The sequence below is a fragment of the Euprymna scolopes genome, chromosome 17 (genome assembly GCF_053919585.1).
Source record: "Euprymna scolopes isolate OS-2025 chromosome 17, ASM5391958v1, whole genome shotgun sequence".
NCBI lineage: Eukaryota > Metazoa > Mollusca > Cephalopoda > Sepiida > Sepiolidae > Euprymna > Euprymna scolopes.
In genome coordinates, this window is record NC_136498.1 from 115,186,664 (window position 1) to 115,205,033 (window position 18,370).

The 18,370-nt window shown below is 29.2% G+C and overlaps 1 protein-coding gene across 3 annotated transcripts in view; it reads right to left on the minus strand.

The window, feature by feature from the left end:
• Window positions 1–4,454: 4,454 nt before the first annotated feature.
• LOC145296908 (uncharacterized) overlaps window positions 4,455–18,370 on the minus strand; it is a 237,080-nt gene continuing 223,164 nt past the window's right edge. For all 3 annotated transcript variants that reach the window (XM_080143073.1, XM_080143072.1, XM_080143074.1), the window contains 2 exons: window positions 14,302–14,600; window positions 4,455–5,358 (listed from right to left, as the gene is read on the minus strand). In XM_080143073.1, coding sequence (XP_079999199.1) covers window positions 5,212–5,358; window positions 14,302–14,600 — 446 coding nt within the window. In that variant the 3' untranslated portion in view covers window positions 4,455–5,211. The remainder of the gene's footprint in view (window positions 5,359–14,301; window positions 14,601–18,370) is intronic.

An 18,370-nucleotide genomic window follows, 5' to 3' on the forward strand; every position in this document is an offset into this window, starting at 1 on the left:
TAGCTGTACCAATATATATATATATATACACACACACAAATAAACTAGCTGTACCAATATATATATATACACACACACACATAAACTAGCTGTACCAATATATATATATATATACACACACACACACACACTAGCTGTACCAATATATATATATATATATATATACATACACACACATTAGCTGTACCTATATATATATATATATATACACACACACACACACATTAGCTGTACCAATATATATTTATATACACACACACACTAGCTGTACCAATATATATATATATATATACACACACACTAGCTGTACCAATATATATATATATATATATATATATACACACACACACTAGCTGTACCAACCTGGCATTGTTTAGGATCCATTACTTTCAAATTTATTTTGTAAGTAAGAATAACTTACGAAAAAAAAATGACTTTTTCCCCCTCCATTGATGTTTTTCTCATAAAAATGTAACTATTTAAGAACTTCTATATACATATCAGAAAACTTCCGAATTGAAGTATTCATTAAAATTGTCATGATGTACATTATTATATCGATGATATGGTACAGCAATAACAAATGAAAATTGGCGGTTTTAGAATTTTGTTTAAAAATAAGTTTGATTTGTCTGCTTAAATGCTATTCAAATCCAAATTTTAAAATTGGGCCAAGATTATTTCATATCATATATAATTATTTACTAAAATAATTATTAAATACCTACAGACACTAGTGTTTCATCCTTTCGAGAATCATCAGTGCAGAGTGTCACGATTAACACCAGTCGAGATTCGAACCCGGCAACAGAAGTCATATCTGGCTCCATTAGTAAGGACCTAATCCATTCGACTACCATCAACTGTGAGAAATACAGTTGAGATTTAAACATTTCTTTTTTTTTTTTCAAATGCTTTTAACGTCAGTCAGAGTGATCTAATCATTATATGACGATCTGCGCATGAGCTAAGTTATATATGTATATATATATATATATATACACACACACAGTACAATCACACTGTTCTCGCCAGATCACCAAAGTTAAGCAACGATGAGCCTGTCCAGTATCAGATAAATTACCATTTTGGAAGGCTAGGTAGTGTATGTACTGCATCAAGGCATAGAAATTTCCAGATTGATATCTGGAGGCACATTTAATACGCTGGAAGAGATACCCCCCCCCCCGTTCCTCATTAAGACATGCATCTAGAAGGAAAAACTCTGATGTTAAACCTGAGGTCTACTGTATGCTCTGCCTTGTGACAGCCATTGCACAATGAAAATTAGCAGTTGTACCAAAAATTGTGGTTGGTTCTGCATAAGACCTTCACACTAAACAAATTATCTGTGTGGATTTCCGAGCAACTTAGTTGCTGTGGTGGAGCTCATGTGCTGAAAACGACGGGCGAGTCCATCATATATGTAAAAGATCTATATAACAAAATTGAGTAATTGGACAGCTAAACAAGTTTACTTGGATTTGCAACAATTTAGTTACTCGTATTTGTTTTGCTTATTGAACAGAATTCATTTTTTTTTTTTTTTTCACATTTAAAAATATGGAAGCAAAGAGATGAGTATCTCCATCAAATTAGTCCTGCCAATTCAGCACGACTACGTTTCTGCAGTATACAAAATTGAGTGGAAGTAAATTCGTCAACAAGTATAGTTCTTTAACTTGCTTCATTTGCATCTTCTCTAAGTGCTGAAGAAATAAGGGTGATAATGCCGAAGTACAGTGAGGAGAGAGAAATTACTGGCCTAAAATGATTTAAAATGAAAAAGTGGGGATGGGGACAAAACAAAACCAAAAACAAAATGCAAAAATAGTTCACCTGAATGAAATTTGGGGGGGGGGGGGGGGGGGGAAATAAAAAACAAAAGAAAAAACAAAAGAAAAAAAATAAGCAGGAAAAACAAAATAAATAAAAATATCCATTTTCAGCAAATTAAGACTTTTTGATTTAATTCTTCCTTCATTTTGGCGTTGTGAATTTTACGAAGAGATTCAAAATAATAAAAACAATTCTTTTTTTTGACGATGACAATTTGAGTAAAAAAAAAAAAAATTAAAAAAATTTGCGATTTTGTACAATTGCTGATGCTAACCTCGGTAGCATTTGAAGAAAACACAAGGAAATTTAGACTTCCTGTGTCTGCATAAAAACTTGAATACTGATGAAATAGTTTTTTTTTTTTTTTCTCCGAGTTCAGTCCAGATTTGTGGCCTCACTTTCTAAACTGGGAAGAAAAAAAAAACTTTTGTTTTTGCAGAGTTATACCACAGAGGTGATAACTTAAAATAAAAAAAAAAAGAAAGAATTTAGAGTTGTTGTTGGGTGGTGGTGGTGGTGGTGATGGCTATTGTCTTTTTGGATTTATCTTTACTTTTTTTTTTTATCAGTAAAATTACTGCCTCCTCCCACTCACCTAGTGCTAAAAATTTCTTTTTTAGATGTATGCACCAGTTTTTTTTCATAAAAAATGAAAACAGTTTTTACTTTTCTTTCAATAAACCCAGTTTTGTGTGAATTCATATAATAAAAAAAAATTGGATGAGAGGGTGGACACACACAAATAATGAGGATAGTAAAAGATTTTTCACTTCTTCCGATCATTAAATTTTGGTAAAATCATTTCAGCACCAGTAATCAATTTTGAATAATGAGGTGCCCATTTGTATCTTTTTCGATTCTTTGGGCATCTCGTTTAATTAACAACCTTAGATCAACTTTCAAGGAATTTTTTCATCTCCCGTATATGATACGAGAGATCTACAGTCAAAATTCTCCATCTATTTAATCCGGTACACCCCAACAATTTGCTTGGAAAGTCATTGTTTTACCATTATTTTTTAACTCGTCCAGTTTATTCTAAAAATTATTTACATTCGAGAAATTTTTCACTTGTCCCAAAACTATTTTTTAACCAGATTTGTTTTAAAAAATATATTAATATATGCATAATATATTATTAGAAATCTAATTATGTGATAAATGTGGTTTCTGAATTTTATTGACAATTTCTAATGAAAGGAGATATTAAAAAATGTTTACAATAAGTCCAGAATTCAACTTAATTAAAAACAAACAAACAAACAAACAAAAAAAAAAAAACAGAAAAATCTTTCTGATATACAGATCCGTCATGGAACAAAAATGTCATATTCCAAAAATCATATAAATTGACCTAGTAGTTTTTTTTTTTTTTTAAACTACAAAAAATCAAATTTTATAATGAAAGAAAACATTGTTCTGATCTGCAACTCAATTCAAACTACCAAAATTTTAAAATCATTTTTGCAATGGTTACAATATATTATTAATTGCTAAAATTGTAAAAATATTTTTTAGATAAAAAACAAACTACTTGATCAATTTATGTGATTTTTGGAGTATGGCATTTTCGTTCTGTGACAGGTATGTACATCATAAAGATTTTTCTGTATTTTTTTTTTTTTTTTAATTAGGCCGAATTCTGGATAAGAACCAAATGTTTGGGCGTTTTTATAATTAAGATCATTTATCTATTTTATTAATTCAAACACTTGTCTTTGTATGACTAATTTGAATGTTGTATCTCAAATTTCCATATAACTATTTACTGCCTCCGAACAAGGACCAAGTTACACAAAGACAGTTTTTAATGTGGGGAAAATCCAGCTCCATTAAAAAGGAGCACTTTGAAATTAGACAAAAATTGTTTTAGTCTGGAACGATTTCTCCTTCACTGACCGAAAACAGAAAAGATGAAATATAGTACCAGAACAGATACTACAGTTTGATGTCTTACCAAATTCGTGTCCATGATTGGCTATAATATTCCATCATAAATTTTCTCCTCTTGAAATAAAACGTCTCGTCATCTGACCAATCATTTAATTCGTCTTTGAAACAACTGGAAATATTTTATGAGTGTCGGGTTTATCAGTAAACCATTCTTGGTTATTTCCATGCTTGAAGAAGAGGAGAGGGGGTGACGATGTTTCTTCTCCATGGAGAAAGAGATGATAAGGATTGTGCGCCCCAAATTAAAGAATATGAAAGAACAAAATAGGTAGAGGGCAGCAAGGACTCTACATTGCCGGAAAAGATCTTTCCTATCAAGATCGGGAACTATAAATCAGAGAAGTTTCCTGTGAAAATTATCTTGTCAAATTTGACAAGTATAAAACCAATTGTCAGGCATAGTTTTTGTTCGTTTGTCCTGTTGTGTGTGCATAGGAGTGGGGTTATGTATGCTCTGATGAGTCCAAAGTGCTCCTTTTTTTTCTACTCTTGTGATACGAGCTTCTTAAACAACCTTGAAAGGAATTTGAACCTCAGACCTTTTTGTTCAAGTGACCTTGCCACCGAAATTTGGTTATGAATTTTGAAATGTCAATGAGAACTGAAAATATGCAAAACAGTAAAAAAAAAAAAAAAAAAAAAAAAAAAAACAATGCAAAAAATTATTTTTGGAAAGTCGAGTTTTTTTTCCTCTTTAAAACATGAAGGGATGGGTGAGGCAGATATCAAGGTTTCCTTAAAAGCATTTTTTTTTCTTTGTTCCTTCAAATTTTATTTTTGTTTTCATCAGATTGCAAAAAAAAAAAAAAAAATGGACTTTTTAGTTTTTTATATTCCTTGTGTTTCTTATAAAAAACAGTATAGAAAATTCATAATTGTCAGGATATGAATCAGGAAGGTTTTGCAGGGGAGTAGGAGTTAGTCTGGCAATGAAGTTGCATTAAAGAGATTGGAGGAAGGGATAATGATGGGTAGGTGGATATAAGGTCTGTTGAAGAAAACAAAAACGGAATTTGCACTTTTCATGATGATGATGATGATGATGATGACATAAGCATGATTTTTGTCTAACTTTACCACCAAATCTTCCCGATTGAATTGTGTCTATATTTAAAACTTCAACGGAAAAATAAAAAGAGGGAGGGGATGATGAAGAGAATGAGACAGCAGATGATTCAAATGAATAAATCTTTGGAAAATTCATTGCTTTTGTTTTTTTTTTCTATCTTCTATTTTTGTTTTGTTTTAAAGATTTATTTGTGTCGAGATACAAGAATTTTGGCTCCACATATCATGGGATTAAAATTTTTTTTTTTAAATTGAAGGGGGAAAAAAAAGGGGTGGGATTCTTTTAGTCCAGTTGATTTATTTCAACATTTTTTTTTTTTGTTATTTTGTTGTTGTTTTTTAACATTTCTCTCATGATGAGCAAGGGACTTCTTTGGTCATCGTTAAGGATTCCTTCCTCAATGACTGGTCGTGGCCCTGTCTAAACAACTGTAAACTCAGCTTGCATAAATCACTGTCAATGATTTGGTTTGGATAAAGATTCGTCTGGTCAATATTCTGAAACAGAAAGAATAAAAAAAAAAAAAATCAGATTTTTCAAATTATTTTCATGAAACTTTTGGAAAATCTTTCGCGGTAGATAAAAAAGAAAATTTTGATGAAGGTAATATAATGTAGAACTTCCATCGAACCATACTGACATAAGTAAAAACATATCGACGTAAGTAAAAACACAATGCAATGTTAAAAGTATATCATATATATACAAGGTGTCGAATAAATTTCTAGACTTTTTTTCTGTATAACGCACTTTTATTGATAGTACACACATGAAACTCTAATCGCCTTCGAAGTAATCTCCTCCGGCTGCAACGCACTTGCTGTACCATTCAAACAACTTCTGGAAGGCCCCATGGAAGTCCGCAAGTCAATGACCCTTGTTACAGACTCTTTCATCTCAATTGTCTCATGATGACAGCCTCTAAGGTTTTCCTTGAGATTAGGGAATAACTAAAAGTCACAGGGAACAAGGTCTGGAGTATAGGTAGGGTGAGGAACTTTGATACCCATCTTGATTAAATAGTCAGTGACAAGAATGGAGTTGAGGACACAAATCTTTTGCATCTTCAGTTCCTCGTGAATAATTGTGTGGCCAGTTCTTATATTGACATCAACTGTGCACTTATTGTCTCTATTGATGCACGACAGTCCTTATACATGAAATTCTTTATTTGGCCAATCAACTCTGATGTTCTGAGATCCTTACTCCTCCCAAACCTCTCAACATCCCTCAGATTCCCTACCTTCCTTGAATTTCCTATGCCACTCAAAACTGATGCTTGATTAATGCAAGATGCTCCAAAAGCAGTTTGAAGCATTCCATATGTTTCTGTGGCATTTTTTACCAAGTTTAAAACAGAATTTTATTGCATATCGTTCTTCTAAAGTGTCCTCACGACCTGATTGCATTTTTGAAATTTTCCAGCTGTGACAATCAGGCTTTAGTAAGATATATTCCAATTCCTGCTGTAGCTGTTCATTTGAATCTAAAGTCATAAAAATTTGTCAGTTATCTCATAGATATATAGCAATAAGATACTGAATTTTCAAGAGTCTACAACAATTTTAAATGTCTGTAAACTTATTGAAGGCACTTAGTGTGTGTGTGTGTATATATATATATATATATATATTTTCATGCGTAAAATTTGTAGGAGTGCACCCCAGCGAAGAAAATAACAAAATAAAAGTGCAATATTTGTTTGTGCTAAAAAAAAGATCAGAAAAATATTGGTGCCGTCAGTTTCAAATCCAAACAATATCTGGTTGACTCATAGGCAACTAGATATTGGTCCCCTTTGTTTTGTTTTTGAAACAGGTGGTACGGATGTTGTTCTGATCTTCTGTAACTTTGTGTGTGTGTATGTATATAAGTGATGGGACGATTCCAATATTTTCCTGATTTCATATTAAATTCCCAATTCCGATTCTTTAGAAATCACTAAATATTTAACTATAAAAGTGTTATTTTGTCCCGATTTCTATAAAAACGCATCTTAAATGTGCCTATATTTTCTCAAACGTATAAAGACACTTGTGAGGGGGTGATATAGAGATTTTAGTCTTACTTGAAGTTTAAATCAATAAATATTTATTATTTTGTCATTACTACAAGCAGTGGAAGATTTTTCTTAAATCAAAATCAAATAAAAAAGATAATTTAAGGAATCGATTTTGGCATCGAAAAATAGGCTCAGATTTTTCCAATGCCGATACCTCAAAAAGCTCCAATTTTTCTGATTCCCAATACTGATTAATCATCCTAACACTAGTATATGTATATGTGTATATATATATATATATATATATATATATATATATATATATATATATATATGTATATATATATATATATATATATATGTATATATATATATATGTATATATATATATATATATATATATATGTATATATATATATATATATATATATATATGTATATATATATATATATATATATATATATATATGTATATATATATATATATATATATATATACGTATATATGTGTATATATCTATAATATAAAGCTGAATGTCTGTGTGTGTGTCTGGTCACGAATAGGCTCCTATATGGTTGACTATTTTAAAAAACTAATTACATATAATGATAGAAGATGTATCGAGACAAAGGAATGGGTATGTTTGATCTGGCAGAACGGTGGTTCATTAAAATTGTGGGGTCTGGGTTCACGCCTGGTCCACAAAGTATGGAAATAAAAAATTAAAAAAAAAAAAAAAAAAAACGTTTACAAGTGTTTTTGATATAGATGTACATAATAATGCTTTGATAAGTATGTTTTAAATTAAATAGGGATGGTATAATAAATATGTGGGGTCTGCATTTGTGCCTGGCCTCCATAGAATGGAAATAGGCATAAACTTTTTTTCAGATTCCTTATGTTAAGAATAAGTATGCTTGAAAAAACTTTTTAAAGATCATTGCAAGCTGGCCTAATGGTTATTGTACTTGACTCACTGTCTTTACATTTTAATTTCAATCTCAGCTTAAGTATTTCTTTTTTTACTTATAAGAAATGAACTGTTTAGAAGAAAACATAAAACTCACATACACATGTCTCAGTATAATATTTATGTGTATTTTATGATCGGGCAACGCCGGATGGTCTGCTAGTAAATAAATAGAAGACAAAATACAAAATTAGCCTCTTTCTTTCGTTATATATATATCTCTCTCTCTGAATTTTTTTCCTATCAAGTATTGCTGCTATTTTATTTTTTTGTTACCATTGGGAGTCACGGATTATATTTTTTAGAATACTTTAACCTCGTAATAAAAAACAACATTTCGCAAACAAATTTGTTAAAAAAAAACAAAAAACAATGTAGTTTACCAATTTAACTGCCCATTAGGAAAATGTATCTCTAATAATATTAACTACATAATGTATCTCTAATAATATTAACTACATAGCCATTTTAAATTCAAGTGAAGTTCAAAATGCCGTAATGGAAACACATAAGGTATTTACAGCTTCTCTTTCAATTTTTAAATTTTAATCATGTAAAAACGCACTTTATTTCCTTTTGACGGATTGATTGTCGCTATTTCTTCTGATGAGTTAAGGGCAAAATAGATTCACTAATTAATATAATAAGTTATTGATTTTGCTCTACAACACAAATACTGTCAAGAATTGTAAATGTCAACTGAATTAAAGGAATAAATTATAAGATGGTCAACATAATGAACTTTAGAATATAGACTTTTGTCATTCATTCACTATATATATATATATATATATAAATATATATATATATATATATATATATATATATATGAAAATTTACTGGATTACATGAACTCAGTATATTACATACAAGTATATATATATACATATATACTTGTATGTAATATACTGAGTTTGTGTTTCGTGTAATCCAGTAAATTTTCATATACCAATAAATTTTAAGCCAAAAAGAGATGACTTAAGTAAGCTACAAAATTATATTTCATAATTGAGCATTAATATACTGTTTAAGCAAAATCAAGAGATTCAAAAAAGGTGTTGATGGCAACAAAAAGTGTATTTCATTTTATGTTACAATTGTTTCCATGTCCAGTCGATAATTTTAAACATTATATCGTTTGAAAATTTTCAAAAGCCAGCATTTCTTCAGACTTTATGAATAAAAACATTCTTGACAATAGAACATTGTTTGAAGAGAAAGAAAAATTCCCTTAACGGAAAAAGCATGTGAGAAAAATTTACCCTTGAGGTAACCTCCACGGAAAGCCCATTTAAATATTAATATATCACCTAATTTTCATATCCTTATTTAAGTACAAAGTCATAAGAAGTTTCCACAAAAAACCCTTAGCCATTTAAAAAATGTTTTATATATCCCATTCGTTGAGCTCCTAAATTAGATTTCACTATTTCTTTAATTCACATAATTAATTTTTTTAAAAAGAATTTTTAAATTTTTATTTCTATATTTATAATATGGCCATAACAACCTTGCATTAATGTTATGACTAATTTTAGTTTCGTATTAGTGGCAAGCAAGGTTTACAAATTATCATTATTTTAGTACTTGGATAAGACCATTTTAGGTTTAATGTTTAATTGAATATGAGAATAAAGAAAAAGACTGCATTATATATATAAATCCTTATACAACATTTCGAGTAAAGGATCTAATCTATTTGTCATTATTTAATGTTTTAAAATTCATTATCATTCTGATTAAATATGTTATCATATCGTTACTAAAAAACAATTACGAAGGGAGATAATCAAATTATGTTGTTAATTGCTAATAATTAATTCTGTTGGAAGAGAGGTCAATTTTATTTCCCATAACAGCTAAAGGGAGATAATTCAGGCCGTCTGATGTTTTCCGTCTAGTGATTACTAGAAAGCGTCTATGATTTAATAATTAATTAAATCAAACAGATCCAGAACATGTTACGATAGCTTATTTAACAAATTAAAGATATAAATTATGTTTTTAATCTTTTAACCCACATCTGTTATTAATCCAATAACAACTTGGGTTGCTCATGTCTTCAAAGCCAGAATTATAATTCGCGTGTTGTATTCTTGGGTATCTAAACAAAATGGTATATATTTTCTAATTATTATTCTGACAGCAGAACCACCCAATAGCTACAAATGTGTTTCACTCCGATGAGAAGATGTCTAACCCTGCATTTATGGGTAAAAACATTTAGAACAAAGAGTAAAGTAAGTAAATAAATAAACCAGCATGGATTCTACAAACTTAAGACGTCAGATGACAAAATCAATTAAATTAATTTCTAGTCCCTAAATTGCTAATTTAATTTTTTAATATTTTATATATATACTAGCAAGGGGTACCCGGCGTCGCCTGGGTGTTTGGAGGTGTGGGGGGGGGGGGGGGTAAAAAAAAAAAAAAAAAGTAAGTATGAGGATCAAACCCGAACCGTTGAGGCAAAGTTGTGGAAAAAAAACAAAAAAAAACAAAAACGTGTGACGTTAACCATTGCCCCACTGTGAGATGCTTACGGAAACACGTTTGAATTTATTTAATTACTTGGATTTGGTAGGTGCCTGTTTTAATGAGTTAATGAGGTCAAGTTTGACTGCGGGATTTCATTTACTGCTGAACGTTTTTTTCCCCTCCCCAGATGTTATAGGAAAAAGACTAACCCACATGCAGCGAGCGACAAATCTTGAATATTTATCTTCCCAAAATCGAGCAAATTAAATATACAAGCGAGCTTCGTTGTTAACTGTGAGATATTACGATTTATATGTGATATAAAAAGTTTTAAAGGTTGTGAAGCGAGCGACCGTTTCTCTGAAAGAAGCCTTTTGTAGACACACAGAAAAAGCGAACACACATACAAACATACATACATTTTCGCTTTTATATTTATTATATATATATATATATATATTCAGGCTATCAATAACCCATCCATAGCCTGTATGAATATTAAAAACGAAATCTTCAGACAATGTCCCCACAAAAGAAAATTCCTCCTCGCCAAATGGCCTAACAACAGCATAACTTAACCGATTCTCACCCCATTTATACAAAGACTCCTAATTCACACATAGACACCTAAATACCACATTCACCTCTCACTCTAAACCTCAAACCATCTCTCTTCTAATCATACCTCAACATTCCTCGCCACCTTACCTCCTTACTATCACACACCCTATTTACACAAAGACACCCTATTCACGCATAGACACCTAAATTCCACATTCACCTCTCATTCTAAACTCCAAACTAACTCTCTTCTACTCATATCTCAACCTTTCTCACCACCTAATATCCTTAACTTTACCATATAAACCCCCCCAATAATAAGGATAACCTTTATAGAGAAACTATTCCCCCCCCCACAACCTTCGCATCTGATAGTTGTTAAGTCTTTTAATATTGATTAATTTCCTTTAATTATTTTAATTATCTTAAATTTCTCCATTCACTATTATTCTCTCATAATTAAAATAATATTTTTTAAAAAATTAAAAATTCTTTTAAAGTTCTTATTTTTTATTTATTTATTAAATTTACCTTATTTATCTTTATCCTTATTTTATTTAATTTAATTAATTTAAATCATTTAAAATTTTAAAATCATATTAATATATTCATGCCTTTCTCATTATTTATTATCATTAATTGTCCTACTTTTATTTATTGATATGGCTTTAACAGGACTTTTATATTTTTTAGAGAGTGTTTTCCATAGCACCCCCTTCCCCGCTATGCATGCGCGCACACACGCACACTTTCTTCCTTTCTTTCTTCTATAATCATAATCTATTAGCGTCGTTTTTAAAACGATATTTTTTAAATATGAAATTCTGAGTCTTAAACGCTCGTCTAGCGTTTCTTCTATGTTCGTTCATTTTACATTAGTTCCAGATTTTTCTTTGTCGCCGAAGAGATTATACCGATTTTCCACAGTATATTATTACTGTTTTTGGTGTATCGAAACCAATGGTACGACCTTGAAATATGTATATATAGTGTCATAATAAATATTGTATCTTCAGCTCTCACATCTACGATCGAGCACTTTATTGGATTTTTTTCATCACCCCTGGACACGCTATATATATATATATATATATATATATATATATAAAACTGTTGGAATGATAAATTGAAATCAGGAATAAAAAAGAATCAGAACAAGTGCCTATTTCTCTGATGGCAAAAACAATTTTTTTTCTTGTTTTTATTTGTTATTGTTGTTTCAAGTGTAATTTTGCGTGATTTGATGAATATTTACTGATTTTAAACTTCCAGTAAAACTAAAATCTGTAAATCACTTTTACAAGTGTTCTTCCGTTTTTGAAAATATATGCACATATTACATAGATATTTACGGTCATTAAAGTAAAATAGATAAACCCCATAATTTATTATACTATACTTGTTCACACTGAAACACTTATCACAATATTCTGTGGATCTATATTAAAAAAGCTTGTTAAACTTTGTGACATATTTACATTCTATGGAGGTCAGGCGTGAACGAACACCTCATAATTTTATTATAACATTTCTTCAAACTGAAACATAATTATCAAAGTATACTTATACAAATAGATATGAAAAGTCTTTATTAAAGTTTGTGCCTATTTCCATTCTATGGAGGCCAGGCACGAACGCAGACCTACAATTTTATTATACCATCCCTATTTAAGTTAAAACATACTTATCAAAGTATTATTATGTACATCTATATCAAAAACACTTGTAAACATTTTCTTTTTAATTTTTAAATTTTTTATTTCCATACTTTGTGGACCAGGCGCGTACGCAGACACCACAATTTTAATGAATCATCATTATGCCAGATCAAACATACCCATTCCTGTGTCTCGATACATCTATCATTATATGTGATCAGTTTTCTATAATAGTCAACCATATAGGAGCCTATTCGTGACCAGATACACACAGACATTCAGCTTTATATATATATATATATATTTTCATCCAATCTCATAAAAGTTAGTGAGTAAAGAGCCAGACAAAACCATTTCAAGGAAGAAAACAAACAGCCACCACCTTCCATCTTAAATGAATTTTGAAAGAAATCCTTCGCTCTATTTCTATAATGAGACATTTTTTCTTTTCTCCTTCTCTCTATATCGATATGTTTCCTCCTCTTTTTTATTTATTTATTTATTTTTTTTTTAAATTTTCAGTTTGAAACATTTTTTTCCAACTTCATCAATTGAGATTTTTTTTTATTATAGAGTAACCACTAATCAAGGCCCAGAAGCAACTCAAGGATAAGGGTTAATAAGTGTCAGATAAGACAACACTGATGATCCTTTACCTCATAGAGCTTTATATTGCGAGTAAACCAGTTGCATTTGCGAGTGATTTTTGTCCAAATAATAAAGCACTTATCTTTTGGTGATTGTTTTTTTTTTTTTTTTGACAATCTTCCAAAGCTCACTACTGAATGAAAAACGTCTTTCCAATCTTTATTTTTTTAATAAAACGAATAAAGTCAAATTATTTAAACATAAAAAGTTTAAATACACTTTTTTTAATGAAGGCTGTTTAAAAAAAACATTGGAAGAAATTTGAATGTTTATAACATTGCATAAAATTCAGTACATATTTAAAATTTTACACTTATTTACAAAAAAAAAAAAAAAAAAAAAAAAAAAGAAAAAAAATCATTATGATGTATGTACTGGTCATGAAACGAAAATGTCATATTTCCAAAATCATAGGAGTTTGGCCAGTAACTTTTCTATTTGGCCAGTAACTTTTCTATTTGGCCAGTAACTTTTCTATTTGGCCAGTAACTTTTCTATTTGGCTAGTAACTTTTCTATTTGGCCAGTAACTTTTCTATTTGGCCAGTAACTTTTCTATTTGGCCAGTAACTTTTCTATTTGGCCAGTAACTTTTCTATTTGGCCAGTAACTTTTCTATTTGGCTAGTAAACTAAAATATTTAGTTGTCAAAGATCAACTAAAGATAAAATTTGTTCTTATTTACTTGCCTCCCGACGAGGGTAAAGTTAAACACAAGGTTGGTTTTTAATGTGGGTAAAATCCACCCCAAGAAAGGGCACTCTGGATAGGAACAAAAATAAAAATTGCCTATATCATGAAGGATTTCTCCTACACTGACCAAGGACAGAAAAGGGGAAGTGGAGCATCAGAACAGATACTACACTGTGATCTTGGCCAGAAGACCAAGAAAATTGTATGTTCATAGAGCCCGGTTATACGAATATTGGTGCAAACACTAGCAAAACATATGCCCCTCCCCCATCATATTTAAAAACGGAGAATATACACTTGTAATTCATATAAATCCAAATGAAACACAAAGACGTCGTCATTATTTAACGCATGCGTTTGCAGGTGTCATTTTTAAGAGTGCACTGACTTTTGTGGCTTGATATCAGCAACAAATAGTCGGGTTCCTCACCTTGTCTACCTGACAGAGTTGACGCCTTATTTCAAGATCTCTGCGAGCACACAAAGCCCTACGGTGAGGTCCAACATCGTGCAGCAAGTTGGCCCGTTCTTTGACCTTCTTTACCATCGACATATGAAGGGCGGCAATATGATTTTGGAATCGGAAGTTCGTCGATGATGCACTTGTGGTCGCTGTTGTTGCTGCTGCTGTTGTTGTTGTTGATGATGCTGTTGTTGTTGTTGTTTTTGTTGCTGCTTCTTCTGCACCTTCATTGTTTGTTCCTCCTCCTTCTTCTTCAACTTCAGCAGCTGCAGAATTTAAGAAACAAGGAAAATTGAAAACATTGATATAAAAACAGAAAACAACTGAACATAAAAGATTTACATGAAGGAAGGGATGGGGGGGGCGGGAGAACTGAATTAAAAGTTTTCAAACATAATGAATAGGGAGAGGAGTAGTCAATGACAAAGAAAAGTTGAAATTGAAGTGAATACCCCCATCCCCGTACCAACATGTGTGGAGGGCAGCATAAATAACTATAAACAACTTGTGAGAAAGACATTGAGTGTGCATCTTGAGGGAAGGAGACAGGAAGTCATTCTTTGAAGAAACAAAAATGATCTAACTCTCCTACCCTCATCATAAATTGTTTAAACATCCAAGCCTTTACAGCAAAATTAACATTTTCAGTTTTCAGAGAGAACTATCATTAGAGGAAAAAGGAACATAAGGCAAGAAAGAGGAAGAGAGAAAAAAAAAAAAAAATAATAATATCCAGCCAAATAAGCGATTAAAAAAAAAAAGAAAGAAATAATATCCAGCCAAATAAGCGATTAAAAAAAAACAAAAATTATATCCAGCCAAATAAGCGATTAAAAAAAAAACAAAAATTATATCCAGCCAAATAAGCGATTAAAAAAAAAACAAAAATAATATCCAGCCAAATAAGCGATTAAAAAAAAAAAGAAAGAAATAATATCCAGTCAAATAAGCGATTAAAAAAAAAAGAAAGAAATAATATCCAGTCAAATAAGCGATTAAAAAAAAAAGAAAGAAATAATATCCAGTCAAATAAGCGATTAAAAAAAAAAGAAAGAAATAATATCCAGTCAAATAAGCGATTAAAAAAAAAAGAAAGAAATAATATCCAGCCAAATAAGCGATTAAAAAAAAAACAAAAATTATATCCAGCCAAATAAGCGATTAAAAAAAAACAAAAATTATATCCAGCCAAATAAGCGATTAAAAAAAAAACAAAAATAATATCCAGCCAAATAAGCGATTAAAAAAAAAACAAAAATAATATCCAGTCAAATAAGCGATTAAAAAAAAAAGAAAGAAATAATATCCAGTCAAATAAGCGATTAAAAAAAAAAGAAAGAAATAATATCCAGTCAAATAAGCGATTAAAAAAAAAAGAAAGAAATAATATCCAGTCAAATAAGCGATTAAAAAAAAAAGAAAGAAATAATATCCAGTCAAATAAGCGATTAAAAAAAAAAGAAAGAAATAATATCCAGCCAAATAAGCGATTAAAAAAAAAACAAAAATTATATCCAGCCAAATAAGCGATTAAAAAAAAACAAAAATTATATCCAGCCAAATAAGCGATTAAAAAAAAAACAAAAATAATATCCAGCCAAATAAGCGATTAAAAAAAAAACAAAAATAATATCCAGTCAAATAAGCGATTAAAAAAAAAGAAAGAAATAATATCCAGTCAAATAAACGATTAAAAAAAAAAGAAAGAAATAATATCCAGCCAAATAAGCGATTAAAAAAAAAAGAAAGAAATAATATCCAGTCAAATAAGCGATTAAAAAAAAAACAAAAATAATATCCAGCCAAATAAGCGATTAAAAAAAAAAAGAAAGAAATAATATCCAGCCAAATAAGCGATTAAAAAAAAAGAAAGAAATAATATCCAGTCAAATAAGCGATTAAAAAAAAAAGAAAGAAATAATATCCAGTCAAATAAGCGATTAAAAAAAAAAGAAAGAAATAATATCCAGCCAAATAAGCGATTAAAAAAAAAAGAAAGAAATAATATCCAGCCAAATAAGCGATTAAAAAAAAAACAAAAATAATATCCAGCCAAATAAGCGATTAAAAAAAAAAGAAAGAAATAATATCCAGCCAAATAAGCGATTAAAAAAAAAACAAAAATTATATCCAGCCAAATAAGCGATTAAAAAAAAAACAAAAATTATATCCAGCCAAATAAGCGATTAAAAAACAAACAAAAATAATATCCAGCCAAATAAGCAATTAAAAAAAAAAGAAAGAAATAATATCCAGTCAAATAAGCGATTAAAAAAAAAAGAAAGAAATAATATCCAGTCAAATAAGCGATTAAAAAAAAAAGAAAGAAATAATATCCAGTCAAATAAGCGATTAAAAAAAAAAGAAAGAAATAATATCCAGCCAAATAAGCGATTAAAAAAAAAAGAAAGAAATAATATCCAGTCAAATAAGCGATTAAAAAAAAAAGAAAGAAATAATATCCAGTCAAATAAGCGATTAAAAAAAAAAGAAAGAAATAATATCCAGTCAAATAAGCGATTAAAAAAAAAAGAAAGAAATAATATCCAGTCAAATAAGCGATTAAAAAAAAAAGAAAGAAATAATATCCAGCCAAATAAGCGATTAAAAAAAAAAGAAAGAAATAATATCCAGCCAAATAAGCGATTAAAAAAAAAAAGAAAGAAATAATATCCAGCCAAATAAGCGATTAAAAAAAAAAGAAAGAAATAATATCCAGTCAAATAAGCGATTAAAAAAAAAAGAAAGAAATAATATCCAGTCAAATAAGCGATTAAAAAAAAAAGAAAGAAATAATATCCAGCCAAATAAGCGATTAAAAAAAAAAGAAAGAAATAATATCCAGCCAAATAAGCGATTAAAAAAAAAGAAAGAAATAATATCCAGTCAAATAAGCGATTAAAAAAAAAAGAAAGAAATAATATCCAGCCAAATAAGCGATTAAAAAAAAAAGAAAGAAATAATATCCAGCCAAATAAGCGATTAAAAAAAAAAGAAAGAAATAATATCCAGCCAAATAAGCGATTAAAAAAAAAGAAAGAAATAATATCCAGTCAAATAAGCGATTAAAAAAAAAAGAAAGAAATAATATCCAGCCAAATAAGCGATTAAAAAAAAAAGAAAGAAATAATATCCAGCCAAATAAGCGATTAAAAAAAAAAGAAAGAAATAATATCCAGCCAAATAAGCGATTAAAAAAAAAGAAAGAAATAATATCCAGTCAAATAAGCGATTAAAAAAAAAAGAAAGAAATAATATCCAGCCAAATAAGCGATTAAAAAAAAAAGAAAGAAATAATATCCAGCCAAATAAGCGATTAAAAAAAAAAGAAAGAAATAATATCCAGCCAAATAAGCGATTAAAAAAAAAAGAAAGAAATAATATCCAGCCAAATAAGCGATTAAAAAAAAAAAAAAAATTATATCCAGCCAAATAAGCGATTAAAAAAAAAAGAAAGAAATAATATCCAGTCAAATAAGCGATTAAAAAAAAAGAAAGAAATAATATCCAGCCAAATAAGCGATTAAAAAAAACAGAAAGAAATAATATCCAGTCAAATAAGCGATTAAAAAAAAAAGAAAGAAATAATATCCAGTCAAATAAGCGATTAAAAAAAAAAGAAAGAAATAATATCCAGTCAAATAAGCGATTAAAAAAAAAAGAAAGAAATAATATCCAGCCAAATAAGCGATTAAAAAAAAAAGAAAGAAATAATATCCAGCCAAATAAGCGATTAAAAAAAAAAGAAAGAAATAATATCCAGTCAAATAAGCGATTAAAAAAAAAAGAAAGAAATAATATCCAGTCAAATAAGCGATTAAAAAAAAAAGAAAGAAATAATATCCAGCCAAATAAGCGATTAAAAAAAAAAGAAAGAAATAATATCCAGTCAAATAAGCGATTAAAAAAAAAAGAAAGAAATAATATCCAGCCAAATAAGCGATTAAAAAAAAAAGAAAGAAATAATATCCAGTCAAATAAGCGATTAAAAAAAAAAGAAAGAAATAATATCCAGTCAAATAAGCGATTAAAAAAA